Consider the following 13,121-nt stretch of genomic DNA (forward strand, 5'->3'; position numbering starts at 1 on the left):
CTCACCAGCACCCAGCTTTGTGGGGTACAAGCCAGCCAGCAGGGGTGGAGCTGCCCTCCCCAGGCCCCACCCCAGGTCTCACCCTGGGCACAGCTCACTGTTTGCACTGGGCTCAGGGAGATGGATGGGCTAGGAGTGCCCTCCCTTCCCGCCCGAAGACTCAGAGGACCCAGCAGCTGGGGAAAGTCCCCCAGGGCTGTGTCCTGGGAATACAGGGGCTGGCGAGGGGTGGGAGGATGTGGAAGCCCCAGCCTCTCTCTTCCCCTCTCCTGCTGAGGATCAGACAAGGGGAGGACCATACAAAGGGTTTAGACCCCTCCTGGCCCAGAAGTAGGACTGTTCCAGCTCCACAGCCCCGCCCAGGGGGACTTCCTTCCCACTGTATGTGGAGCGGCAGCTCTGTCCCCGGGAACAAATGCCACGAAGCCCGAATGGAATCGATCAAACAAACAGGGTTTATGGCAGCGGGAGAGAGGGCTGTTGAACCCTGCTTGGCAGCTAATTAAGGAGCTCATTAGGAGACAGGGTGTGTGGGGAGACAAGGGCAGTGTGGCCTGCCAAGCCGCGAGCTTCCAGATGTCCTGGGCTGAGCTTGGGCCAGGCAGGAGGCCGGGCCCCCAGGCCTGGCTGGGGAGGGGCTGCGCCTTCCCAAACTCCCAGTGCAGGGCTGTCCCAGAGGGTAGCTGCGAGAGAGGGCTTCCTCCTGGGCTGCGCTGACTGCGGTGGGGAGCAGGGGGCAGGCACGTGCTCCGTCCTGGGTGTGGGCTTTAGCAGCTCAGTGTCCAGGCCCCGCCCTTGGTCTGGGCCTGGAGACAGTGACACTGCCCCTCAGTGAGGTTCCAGGGCAGAGCAGGCTTTGGGGATGCCAGGCTGGTCTAGGTGCCCCTGGAATGGGGCCCTGGCACTGTGGGGGTCTGCAGGGCATGGGTTCCTTGGGTACCCTCAGGCCCCCAGGTAGACCTCCACCAACCCCCCCACAGAATGCATGCGGTAGAAGACCCCCAGAGGCAGGCCAAAGTTGACGATGGTGAACCACGTCCGGTAGCCATAGAAGTCCTTTTCCAGCCCGTTCTCAAACTCCGGGTGGATGCCGAAAGCAGGCATCATCCAGAGCTGGGAAGGAGAGGAGGGTGCTGAGTGAGGCAGGGGGCTCTCCCATCCCCCACGGCCCTCGGCTCAGGGGAAGCAGGCCTCCCGAACCTGCGCCCCCTCCACGCCTCCTCCTCCTCAGGATGGCAGAGCCAGCCCTTATATCTCCCTCCCTCTCAAGGCCTTGAGCCCCCTCCTCAGCTTGCCTGGGGCTAGCCAGCCTGAGTTCCAGCTGAGACCCTTGGCTGCCACTCCCACGGGACAACCTGCTCCATCAAGTGGGGATCCCCTTGGCCTCGATCTCCATCCCTCTTTTCTGCTCTGGGTCCATTCTTCCGCTGTCACGACTCTCTGCCCACTCCACTCCGACCCTGCCTCCTGTCCAAATTCTGCTCATTTCTCAAGGCCCAGACCAAACTTTCACGAAGCCTTCCTCGGACACTTGGGTCCACATTTTCTTCTTTGAGCTCCTACCTCCCTTTAGGGCCAATTTGTTACTTATGCTCTGCCTGGACCAGAGGTTTTGCCATCGGAGGTGTTGCCAGCACAGTCAGTAGCAGCATGGGCTCAAACAACCTGGAGTTGTCCCAGGACTGCCCCTGGGAGACTCTGGGAATATGGGCAGGTCAAACAGCCTAAGCCTCAGTCTGCTCATCTGTTAAATGGGGTCAGCAATAGCGCCTGCTTCACGTGTTAGGGTGACGATTCAGCGAGGTGCAGGGAAAGGTGGATTTGAGACTTAGCAGCCACCAGGTATTGAGTATTACTGTTAAGACCTTCCCCTAGAGCTTCTGTAGGCACTTTCTGATCTCTTCCTCTGACTGAATTCAGGGGACGATTAAATATTTGATAACTCTAACTGGTCCCCCTGTGTGTCCCCAACTAAGCAGTAAGCTCCCCTGGGGAAAAATTCTACATACATGTTTATAAAGAGCACTTAGCTACAGGCTTGGCACCTTTATCCATGCCAGCTACCACTCTCAAGCAGCATCGAGCTCATTGGAAAGAGGCCTGTGTCCTTGGCAATCAAAGGACAAGCCAGTCGCCCTGGGGACTGTCAGCGTGCAATGAATGCACCTTGATCCATTTCTTCCTGAATGAGGCCCTCTGGGGCTGTCTCACCAGCTCCACCCCATGTCTCCCCGCCCCAGCACTCACTGTGATATTGCACAGGATGAGGAAGAGTGAGATCTCCTTGAGGGCTCGCCGCTTCCAGTTGAGGTGGCTGTAGGAGTGGATGTAGGCCAGCGAGGCCTGCCGCAGGTCCTGGCCCAGCTCCAGCAGGGAGCCCCTGCGGCGCGGCTCGGCCTCCCACTTCCCGGCCAGGCTCTCGGGAGTCACCTCCCAGAGCGGGCGGCGGTGCAGGCCCTCGATGATGAACAGGTTCTGGGCCATATGCTGGAGGATGAGTAGCAGCGAGTAGGCCAGGATGAGGCAGTTGAGCAGCTGGTGGGGACGGGTGGCCACAATGGCCACGATGGAGAAGTAGGAGATACCCATCTGGCCCAGCGCCGCACCCATCAGTAGCACCACGTCCAGGCTGCGGGTGGGGTTCTTGAGCGTGTCCAGCTCTCGCTCCTCCAGCCCATGGATGGCCGTGCCAGCCAGGCATGCCAGGCTCATAGCGGGCAGCGCGGCCACGTAGAAGGCATAGTAGACAGTGAAGTACTCACGTGCAATGGCTGGGCCACTTGCTTGGATCTGGAAGAGCACAAAGACGCACACGCCTCCCACCAGCACCAGCAGGCCCAGCAGCGGCCCGAAGATGGCCCCATGCAGGTGGAAGGAGGGGGCGCCGGGGGGGGCGCCTGCGGCAGGTGCCAGGCGGCGGCCCACGTTCCTCCACATGACGAAGAGCACGGCGCAGCAGATGAGGCAGTACTCGGTGCTGAAGGGGTACAGCATCAGGTAGCCCTTCTGGAAGACCTCGCACATGGTGACGTTGAGGCACATGCAGGTGTTGGTGCCGTTGCCTGGGAGGGGGCAGGGCGGGAAGGGACAGAGGTTCAGGCGGGCCTTGCTCGGGGGAAACCAGAGGCACAAATCAATCCTGTTCACCTCCTGGAGTGTGGCCGAGGTGGAAGAGACCCAGCCACCCATTTTACAGACGTGGAAACTGAGGCCCAGAGAGGGAAGTCGGAAATCACAGAATGGGTGGTGGCGCTGCACGTAAGAATCTGCTTGCCAATGCAGGGGACACAGGTTCAGTCCCTGGTACGGGGAGATTCCATGTGCCTCGGAACGACTAAGGTCATGCACCACAACTACTGAGCCTGCGTGTGCCGCAAGAGAAGCCGCTGCAAGGAGAAACCCGCACACCACGATGAGGAGTAACCCGCACTCGCAGCGACCAGAGAAAGCCCTCACAAAGCAACAGAGGCCCAGCGCGACAAAACACACACACACACACACACACACACACAGAGCAGAAATAACAGGGTGCTCATTTCTATTTATTTTTTTGTGTGTGGAACCTTAACTCCCCAACCAGGGATCGAACCCCATGGCCCCTGCAGGGGAAGCATGAAGTCTTAACCAATGGGCCTCCAGGGGAGTCCCCAGAATGATCATTTCTTGACAAAAGGATTCTAGACCTCAGGGACCAAGCTTAGATAAAGCATTTGACATGTGATGTCTTCAGGGCCAAAGCTCTACGGATGACTTGCTGAGCACGAGGGGAAATCTGTAACTCTGCACTGAGATGCTCTGGTTGCTACACCTGCTTGGTCAACAGCATCCACCGTGCGGTGATCAGACATCTTTCCTGTGATGAGGTGCCCTGCAAAGACACAGCATCCCCGGTGGAATGCTGGTGTCCAGAATGCTCCCCCTGAATCTAATCAACACTTCAGTCCACACTTCCCATTTCTAGGAAAAGCAGGGAAGAGGGGAACAAGTCAAATGCCACCACGAGGAAGCAACCTGACCAACCTCAATGTCATTAGGGAAAAAGAGACTTAACTGAGCCACCAACTGTATTGCATGTTTGAACAAACCACCTGTAAATGACATTTCTTAGGCTGATTGGACAAAGTCAGATATAGATTTATCCATATAAATGGGGATGGGGATGATGTTAAGGAAGTTAGCAATTATTATAGCATTTTGCTAATGTAGGGAAATATATTATTTTAAAGGCTTGCATACTGAAATGTTTTGAGATGAAATGACAGGATTTCTATAAGATAAGTAACTCACCAAAAATACTGGAATAAATATGGCAAAGTGTTAAAAATGATTACATCTAGGTTATGGGTATGTCCTGTTCTACTCATCTAGATGTCTGAATTCTTTAATAATAAAAAAAACGCGTGATGTCACTTGCCAAAAATTCTCTTTGCATAGCTCTTCTGAGGAATGGATCTGGAGCATAAAGAATGCCACAGTATCCAGGCGTGCCAAGATTTATGCAATGGGTGTGTGAGTGCATGAGTGTGCTGAGAAGGCGTGGCTGTACACAAGTCAACACGCTGATGGCACCTGGGAGGGGGGGTTGTATACACACAGGTGTGGCTGAATCCCACAGACAGCAATGTTCCTTCCCATGTAGGACATGGCCTCTAACTGCACCCTGTATAGGTGGGGTACTGCGTACATGGGAGAATCCAGGGAGTTCTTTCTGCCCAGAAACATTCTGTTCCTCCTGATATCTGATATGTCCAGGTGCCTACAAGTGTGTTGGGAAGACATTCCTTTCAGTTGTAAAGGGTTCTCAGTTTCTTGCAACTAAAATGAAGATACCAGGGGTGTAGGGAGTACCTGGACTTATTGGTGGATTAGTGGCTAGCTCAGTGATAGCAAGATGGTGCCCGGAGAGAGCTTGTGGAGCATTAGAACCTGGTGGGGCAGGCCCAGAATGCAGGCAAAAGTCAGTACCCCTGGCAACAGTGTTTTTGTTGAGTCTTGATCTGGACTCTAGAGCTTGCTCCCAACTGTACAGAGTCACTGAGCCTCACCTGTTTGCGGAAACGTGATGTATGCATGTGTGTGCGCACATTCAGAGATGGGGGGGTCGCCGTCTCCTCTTACCTGAGAGCTTTTTCATGAGGGCGCTGAGCTCAGCCTCGATCTCATGGTGCATGGAGTCGTTGGAGACAGCCAGAAGCCACAGCAGCAGATTCGTGGCCAGCGTCAGCATCAGGCCACACCTGGAGGAGGTGCTACACTCTGCCCTCACAGCCTGGCCAGCGCCGTGGGTACCGCGCTTCACCATCACTGCCTTTGGGGGGACTGCTCTCACCCAAAGCCAGATCCTACCTGCCGTTAGAACTTCAGGAGGGTTGGGGGGCTCCCCGGGACCCAACCAATCCATAGTCCCAGGGCCACCCTGCCCAGGGAAGCTGTGGAGGGCTGGCGTGGGTGGGGGATGGGGGTGTCCCAGGAGTTGTTGCAAGGCGAGAAGGGGCCCACATCTCACCTAGTGAAGTTGGTCTGGATCTGAACGCAGTCCTTACAGTGTTTCCAGAGCACCCAGGTCTGAAAAAGAACAGGCTCTGAGCCCGGAGGGTTGGGGTGGAGGTGGGTGGTGGGTTCATGGTGTGTGTGCGCCAGTGGTTCGTGTGTATTTACAGTGGAAGAGACAGTGAGGACACCTGGCCTGGATTCCTGGCTCCACTGTTTCCTTACTGTGTGGTCTTGGACCAGTGGCAAAACATCTCTGAGCCTCAGTCTCTTCGTCTCTAAAATGGGCCACGCCTGGGCCTCCCTGGAGGGCAGGAGACTGGTTTTAATCCCTGATCTGGGCAGATCCCATATGCCTTGGAGCAGCTAAGCTGGTGCACCCCAGCTCCTGAGACTGTGCTCTAGAGCCCGGGAGCTGCAACTACTGATGCCCACGTGCCCTTGAGTCCGTGCCCCACAAGAGAAGCCCGCCCACCGCAGCCGGAGAGTAGCCCCTGCTCTCTGTAGCTGAGGAAAGCCCCTGCAGTAACGAAGACCCGCACAGCCAAAACAAATAAGATTATTAAAAAAAAGAAGAGTAGCTCTGTGGACTTCTCTTTGGTCCGGTGGCTAAGACTCTACTTTCACTGCAGTGGGCACCAGTTCCCTCTGTGGTCAGGGAACTAAGATCCCACATGCCATACAACCAAATAAAAAATAAATTGTATTAAAAAAAAAAAAAAAGCTCTGTATATCCAGGTGGGGGGTGTAGATTTAGGTATGTACTGGCAGACGTATCAATAGGTGTCTGCGTTTCAGAGACTCCGTGAGCAGCGCTGATGTTGACACTCGCGGGTGGCGTGGGTATGGTTGGGGTGGCGGGTGGGCGTGGTGTGTGTGGGCACCTCCTCTGGGCGGACGTTCGCTGATGTGGCTGTTTCTAGGCATAGGGTGCGGAGTGGGGGTGGGCGAGGCCAGTCACCTGGACGCTGATGAAGATGACCTCGATGGCGGGGAAGACCAGCTCCAGCTGCGACTTGCAGCGGATGTGGCTCACGTCGTAGCCCACGCGGAAGACGTTGAGGCAGACGGTGCAGCTGCCGAAGAGCACCAGGGAACCTGGCCGGGCGGCGGGTGGGGGCCATTGGCACCTCCCGGAGCGGGGACGGTCCCTCCCCCGGCCTCTGCACCCACCTCCACCCCCCACCCCCGCTCCGGGCGCCCAGACACTCACCCCGCACCCACACGGGGCCTGCATGCGGGTCCCGGTGGAGCACGGCGTGCGGCCGCCGGGTGGTCCCCGCGGTGTAGTAGAGGAGCCAGAGGGCGGACAGGACCTTCAGCGCGGCCAGCAGGATCCACACGTCCCCCAGCGTGACGGCCACGTTGTTGAAGACCATGCTGCAGATGAAGGCTCCGCCCAGGAGCACCACGTTGAGCGCCAGGAGCCCCGAGAAGAGCTGCCCAGCCTTCTGGGCCTGCCGGTCCCGCCGCAGCAGCAGCGAGAAGTGCCTTGCCAGCCAGGACCTCTGGACCGGCGAGGCAGGGGCCCTGGTCCACTCGGACCCCAAGGCCACTTGGTTCTCCTTGGCCGGAGCCTCTCCAGTCGCCTGAGCCTCTGGAGTGGCCATGGGTGGAGCCTCAGTAGGGGCTGGGGAGGGAGACAGGGTTCTTGTTGGCTGCAGAGCTGTCCTGGGCTCCATTCCACTCTTGCCTCTCATTGCTGTGTGACCTAGGGAAGCCAAGCAACCTCTCTGATCGGGACATTGGAAATCATAGCAGCTACCCCATCTACCTTACAGGACCAGAGAAGGTTCAAAGAGACCAGCCCTCTGTGTTCCACATAAAGTTAGGGGTTATCTAAAGGGGCTTGAGGACCACTTCTCCCCCACCCTACCCCTGTCCTCCTGCCTCAGTGTTTGATCTTAGGTGGAACAGTGGCGTCCAGCAAGGGAGCCAAGGGCATCTGCACAGTGCTTGGCCACTGGCTGTTTCCAAGGCTGTGACTTTTCACCCCGAAAGGCTGTGCGTGCCCTGTCTTCTGGAAGGAGTTTCACTCCTGAAGTCAGGGAGAGCAAAGTCAGTGTCCTCTCTCATTCTGACTCTGATCAGTTGGGTCGTGGTTGCCTAGGGTGCTGTGCTAAGGATCCCGCGGCCGAGTGTGCGCTTGGGCTTTCCCATCCTTGGGAAAGAATGCTGTATCGGAAATAATGCTCTGTTATGGGTGCTATGTACCCACTCCAGTGTTCTTGCCTGGAGAATCCCAGGGACGGGGGAGCCTGGTGGGCTGCCGTCTATGGGGTCACACAGAGTCAGACATGACTGAAGCGACTTAGCAGCAGCAGCAGCATGGGTGCTATATGGAGAAGGAAATGGCAACCCACTCCAGTATTCTTGCCTGGAGAGCCTCATGGATAGAGGAGCCTGGAGGGTCCATGGGGTCACAAAGAGTTGGGCACGACTTACAACTGAACAACAACAAAATGGTTGTATATAAAATTACTTTGAAAAGCTCTAGAAGACACCCATCGAGTTCATGATAGGAGTTGCTTCTGGGGAAAGGAGGAAAACACGGGCACTGGGAGGAGTGGCTAATGTTCTGTTTTTTTGCTTTTTTTTTTTAAACGTTACTTTTGTAAAGTTATTATTATTATTTTTTGACCGTGCTGTGCTGCATATGGGATCCTAGTTCCCCAGCCAGGGGTCAAACCTGTGCCGTCTGCAGTGAAAGCACAGAGTCCTAACCACTGGACTGCCAGGGAAGTCCTAAAGTTTTTATTTTATTTCCTAAAATTAATTGTAAAGCACATTAAAGGCGTAAGGAAAAAAGTTCTGACACTGATTTGCAGTGCCTACCATGAGCACGGGACATCCTGGGATCAGCACAAATGCTATGGCCCTTGACTCTTTTTTTGTTTTTTTTTGGCCTTGCTGTGAGGCTTGAGGGATTTTAGTTCTCCAATCAGGGATTGAACCTGTGCTCTCGGCAGTGAAAGCACAGAGTCCTAACCACTGGATGACCAGGGAATTCTCATGCCCTTGACTTTGATAGAACTGAATTCCGTCTGTACCCTCCCTGGAGGCCTCAATGTCTCAGGAGTGCACAGCTCAACGAGGGGAATTCCATCCCTGACTCTTCTCTTTCCCTGAGTGTCTCCTGCTACTTCCTCAGCTTCCGCAAGCTTTCACTTGGGCCTGCTTCCTTTGTTGGGCTTCCCAGGTAGCTCAGTGGTAAAGAATCCACCTGCCAATGTAGGAGATACGAGTTCAATCCCTGGGTCGGGGAGATCCCCGGAGAAGGAAATGGCAACCCACTCCTGTATTCTTTTTTTTTTTTCCCACTCCTGTATTCTTGCCTGGGAAATCCCATGGACAGAGGAGCCTGGCGGGCTACAGTCCACGGGGCTGTGAAAGAGTGTGACGTGTTGAGGGACTAAAGAGCAACAGCAAACCCCTTAGTCCCCCCTTGCTTGACCCAGATCCTGGGTCACCCCCATACCCAGCTCAGGGCCCCTTCCTGAAGTCTAGCACCCTCGCCCCATGGGCCCTTTGGGTTCACGTAGAGCTGCACTGGAGAGCGGGAATGCCCCACTGGTCGCAGCTGCTGTCCCGGTGAGAAGGTTCCTTCCCCGCTCCTCCCATGCCAGGCGCTCTACCTGCTGCTGCCCTGCGTTCCTGGTGCTTTGGGCTCAGGGTCCTAAGCACTCACCGTCCCCATTATCCAGGCTGCCAGAGGCCTGATTTCTAACTCACTGTCTCAGAGAAGCATCGCTAGCCCTACATCGCCCAGAAGGAACCACGTGTCCTCCTCGCTTGTCCCCTCGCCCCCGTGTATTCCAGCTCACAGACAGCTCTGAGATTTTCTTGACCTCAACCACTACCCTGGTTCACGGCTCCCTCCTAAACTAGTCTCCCTACCCACTGTGTCTCTGCCCTACTGTGATTGCTGCAAAGGCAACCAACTGCTCTCAGCGTAGAGGCCATACTACCTAGCGTGGCCTTCACGGCCTTTCAAAATGAAGCCGGGGGCAGTCTCTGGCAGTCCTGTGGCTAAGAGCCCGTGCTCGCAATGCAGGGAGCTCGGGTTCGATCCCTGGTCAGGGAATTATGAATAGATCCCACATGCTGCAACTAAGAATCTCAGTGCAGCCAAATAAACTAATATTTTAAATTAAAAAGAAAAGAAACGAGGCAGCGTATGTTTAGCATGGGGTTGGACTGTGCAAAGTGGTCAAGGGAGGGCAGCTGCTGTTGCTTCCTGGTCTGGCCTTGACCGCCCTCTCCAGCACTGTTCTCAGACCCTCCCCCTTGCCCATGGGCTGTGCCATCCTGCTGCCTAGTTTTTAGAATCCTTTGCTTTTGTTCACCTCCCTGTCTTTCCCACACTCCACCCTTTACCCATCATACCTACCCCCTCACCCTTTGGCGAAACTGCAGGGTGTCCTTCAGGACTCAGTGGAGTCGCACCAGTTCAAGGAATCCTCCCCTGAACCCCCTCACCTAAGGCTGGACTAGGGGGTCCCTCTAGATACCTGCCCTGCACCCACGCTTGAGGCTGGAGCGTCTTTGGTCATACTCTATTTTAATTAGCTGTGCTCTGCTCTGTCTCTCTCTTTGGACTCTGAGCTTTAGACTCTCCCTCTATGGAACCAGCAGAAGACCCTCAGCATATTTGGCTTTCATATGCAGCCTCAGTACTTCCCCGGTGGTCCAGTGGTTAAGAACCTACCTTCTAATGCAGGGGGTGCAAGGTTGGTTTGTGGTTGGGGAGCTAAGACCCCACAGTGCTAGTAGCTCAGTTACGTCTGACTCTTTGCGATCCCTAGACTATAGCCTGCTAGACTCCGCTGTCTATGGAATTCTCCAGGCAAGAACTGTGGAGTGGGTCAATTCAGTTCAGTCACTCAGTCGTGTCTGACTCTTTGAAACCCCATGGACTGCAGCACACCAGGCTTCCTTGTCCATCAACAACTAGAGTGGGTAGCCATTCCCTTCTCCAGGGGATCTTCCCAACCCAAGGACTGAACTCAGGTCTCCCGCATTGCAGGCAGATTCTTTACCACCTGAGCCACCAGGGAAGCTCAAGTGTCTACAGGCTGAGTGGCAAATAAGCCCATGAGCTAAACTAGAGAAGCCCCCCCACACCATAACGAGGAGCCCGCACAGTCAAAATTAAAATAATAAATGAAATGCAGCTGCTTCAGGCCCCCACTTTCCCATGTGCAACCTGCCCAATATTTATACCTCCTAAGGTCCTCTTCTGGGGCAAATAGAATAACAAAACTTGGTGCTCTTTTAAAGATTCCACCAGTGATTTCCTATCCTTTTCCCAGTCCTTGTCTTTCCTGCTCCAGTTCACCCTCCTCCTTGTCCAGCCCCCTTCTCACACCCCAGGCACATGCCCACCACAGGCCCAGCCAGAGGACTCCCCGTTTCTCCTGCTGTCTCCCCCCACCATCACTCCTCCAGCCTGCTGTTCCTTCCATCTCTTGTGCTGCCCTCCCCTAATCGCTCTTGCCCACTGTCACCATCCAGCTTAAGCACCTCTCCTGGGAAGACTTCTCTCTTTGCCTAAGCGTCTATCGGGAGTGGGTGTGTACTGCTCCGGGTGTGCCTGGTGGGCAGAGACCAGGTCCTGCTTATCTCAGACCCCACCCTACCCCTAAATTTGTTACAGGCAGGACACTGAACCAATGTTTGCTGACTGCCTCTGGCATTTTCTGGGGAACTTTCAGCACCAGAGCCGTGGACAGAGACCCACAGGCATTAGACCCTTGACTTTCCAGAAGATCTTTATCTTTTCCTCTAAGACTTCCCTGCCCAGGTTGAGCAAGCCTGAAGCTCACAGGGACACCTCCTTGCTCCTTTCCTCCCAAACCTGACTGCCCCATCTCGCCTTCCCAGAATCTGCACCAAGGCTGGAGGACCGCCTAATGCCAGAATCTGGCACTTACTACCAGGGTGATCTTGGACAAGCTCCCTAGAATCTCTGTTTCTCTTGTCATTCTGGGCGTTTCTCTTCGGTTTCCTCATCTGCACACACACACAACTATGGAATAGTACCTGCTACATAGTAGATGTTCAATAAAGATTTCTTGAACGAGTAAACGGAGGAATTAATGCATGATACCTACCTGATGGAGTTTCCTCAAAAGTAAATGATTTAACACATGCACATACCTACAGAGCCATGCCTGGCACACAGAATGATCTGAGTGTTATACTATTTATGCACTTCCTCCCTGTTCTGTCCAGTCTGAGAGGAGCCCCAAGGGCCAAGGTTATTGGTGAATTTGCGGGGGGGCAGTTTTGATTGGACTGCAGACCTAGACAGGACGCTGGAGGAGGAAGTCCTATCCTCTAGGGGTCCTCGCCTTGACTATCTTCCCCGCCCCCATCCCCAGGGGCCAACCCTGCATCGGCAGCTAGAGGGAGCCCTCAAAGTGGCGGAGAGGATCCTTCCCCCCGGAGAGGGTGCTGGGGTGGGCAAGCTAGGGTCGCGGGAAGTGGGTGCAGGCGCCCAGACTGACAAAGAGAAATCCACCACTCTCTGACACGCCCTTCGGCGCGACGCCAGTCCGAGGGAGGGCCCAGACACCAAACTGGTTTGTGGGTCTTGATTAGAGGCAGTGATGAAAGCTGCGGAGCCGTCGGGGCGCGGCGCCCGGCCAGTTCCGAAGGAGGCTGCTGAGCACCGGCGGGGGAGCTTCGGCATTTCTTTCCGAGCCACTCGAGGGACTGCGAGGCCTAGGACGGCCGCCACACGTCTGCCTCGGACTGGGCGTCCGGGCAACCTCAGCCGTCCGGACGTTTCTCTTCCTCCCGGCTTCGGCTGTGCGCGCTCGGACGCGGCTATGGCAAGGCGAGCTCTGTGCGCCCCCAGCCAGGGAAAAGGAGATGGGGCGCGGAGCTGAGGTTGGGGTGGCGATCAGAGAGGGGCTGAAGTTCAGGTCCCCAGGGGTTGGCTTCCCTCCCGCCCTAGTCCTTGCAGCCCCCGGTTTCTGAACCTCACTTTGGGAGCGCAGTAGGTGTGTGTCGAGGGTGGGCTCGCCTGGAATGCTCCTGCAGGGGTGCGAGGGCGCTCCAGGCCCTAACGGCGCCGCGGGGAAGCCTTACCTGAGGCCTGGGCAGGCATCGCCGCCGGCTGGCTCCCGTCTGTCCAGATGAGGCCCCCGCGCGGGGACCGAGGCCCCCGACGCCCTGCCCCCGCGGGACTGCGCAGCTGCTGCCTCTCGGGCTCCGCGGCCCATTGATTTTTCTGTTGACTTTGGGGCTCTCGTTAATCCTTCATTAATTACCCTGCCGGGGGCTCCCCGGACGGCTCCGCCAATAGCGAGGCGGCTGGACCGGAGGGCGGGGCCGGAGGCGGTGCAGACACGCGCAGGGGTGGGGTGGGGTGCAATGTCCTTAGGCCAAAGTAGAGGCCTTTCGGGGTTCAGGCCACACTTTCCTCTGGCGGCCCAGCAGGGAACGAGCCGTCCTCCATAGATCTGGGGTCGCTCCGCCCCCCACCTCCCCGTACCCCACCTAGCATCAGCCTTGCCGCACCCTCTCTCCCCCTAAGTCAAACGTGAACTTGGGGCGGAAGAGACCTGGTTCCGACAGGGCAGGGGGCGGGGCAGGGGGCGCCCCCTCTGGCCCTCCTCAGCTCT

General features: G+C 56.3%; 1 protein-coding gene across 1 annotated transcript; it reads right to left on the reverse strand.

Annotated features, from left to right (window-relative positions):
* Nucleotides 1-942: 942 nt before the first annotated feature.
* On the reverse strand, nt 943-7,190 carry OTOP3 (otopetrin 3). Its single transcript, XM_068978738.1, has 6 exons — nt 6,704-7,190; nt 6,452-6,588; nt 5,507-5,565; nt 5,119-5,237; nt 2,248-3,062; nt 943-1,113 (listed from the first exon to the last, which is right to left on the reverse strand). The coding sequence occupies exons 1-6, from the start codon at nt 7,188-7,190 to the stop codon at nt 943-945; spliced, it is 1,788 nt and encodes a 595-aa protein (XP_068834839.1).
* Between the last annotated feature and the right edge of the window lie 5,931 nt (nt 7,191-13,121).

This window comes from Capricornis sumatraensis, chromosome 8 (genome assembly GCF_032405125.1).
Source record: "Capricornis sumatraensis isolate serow.1 chromosome 8, serow.2, whole genome shotgun sequence".
In the NCBI taxonomy this organism is placed as follows: Eukaryota; Metazoa; Chordata; class Mammalia; order Artiodactyla; family Bovidae; genus Capricornis; species Capricornis sumatraensis.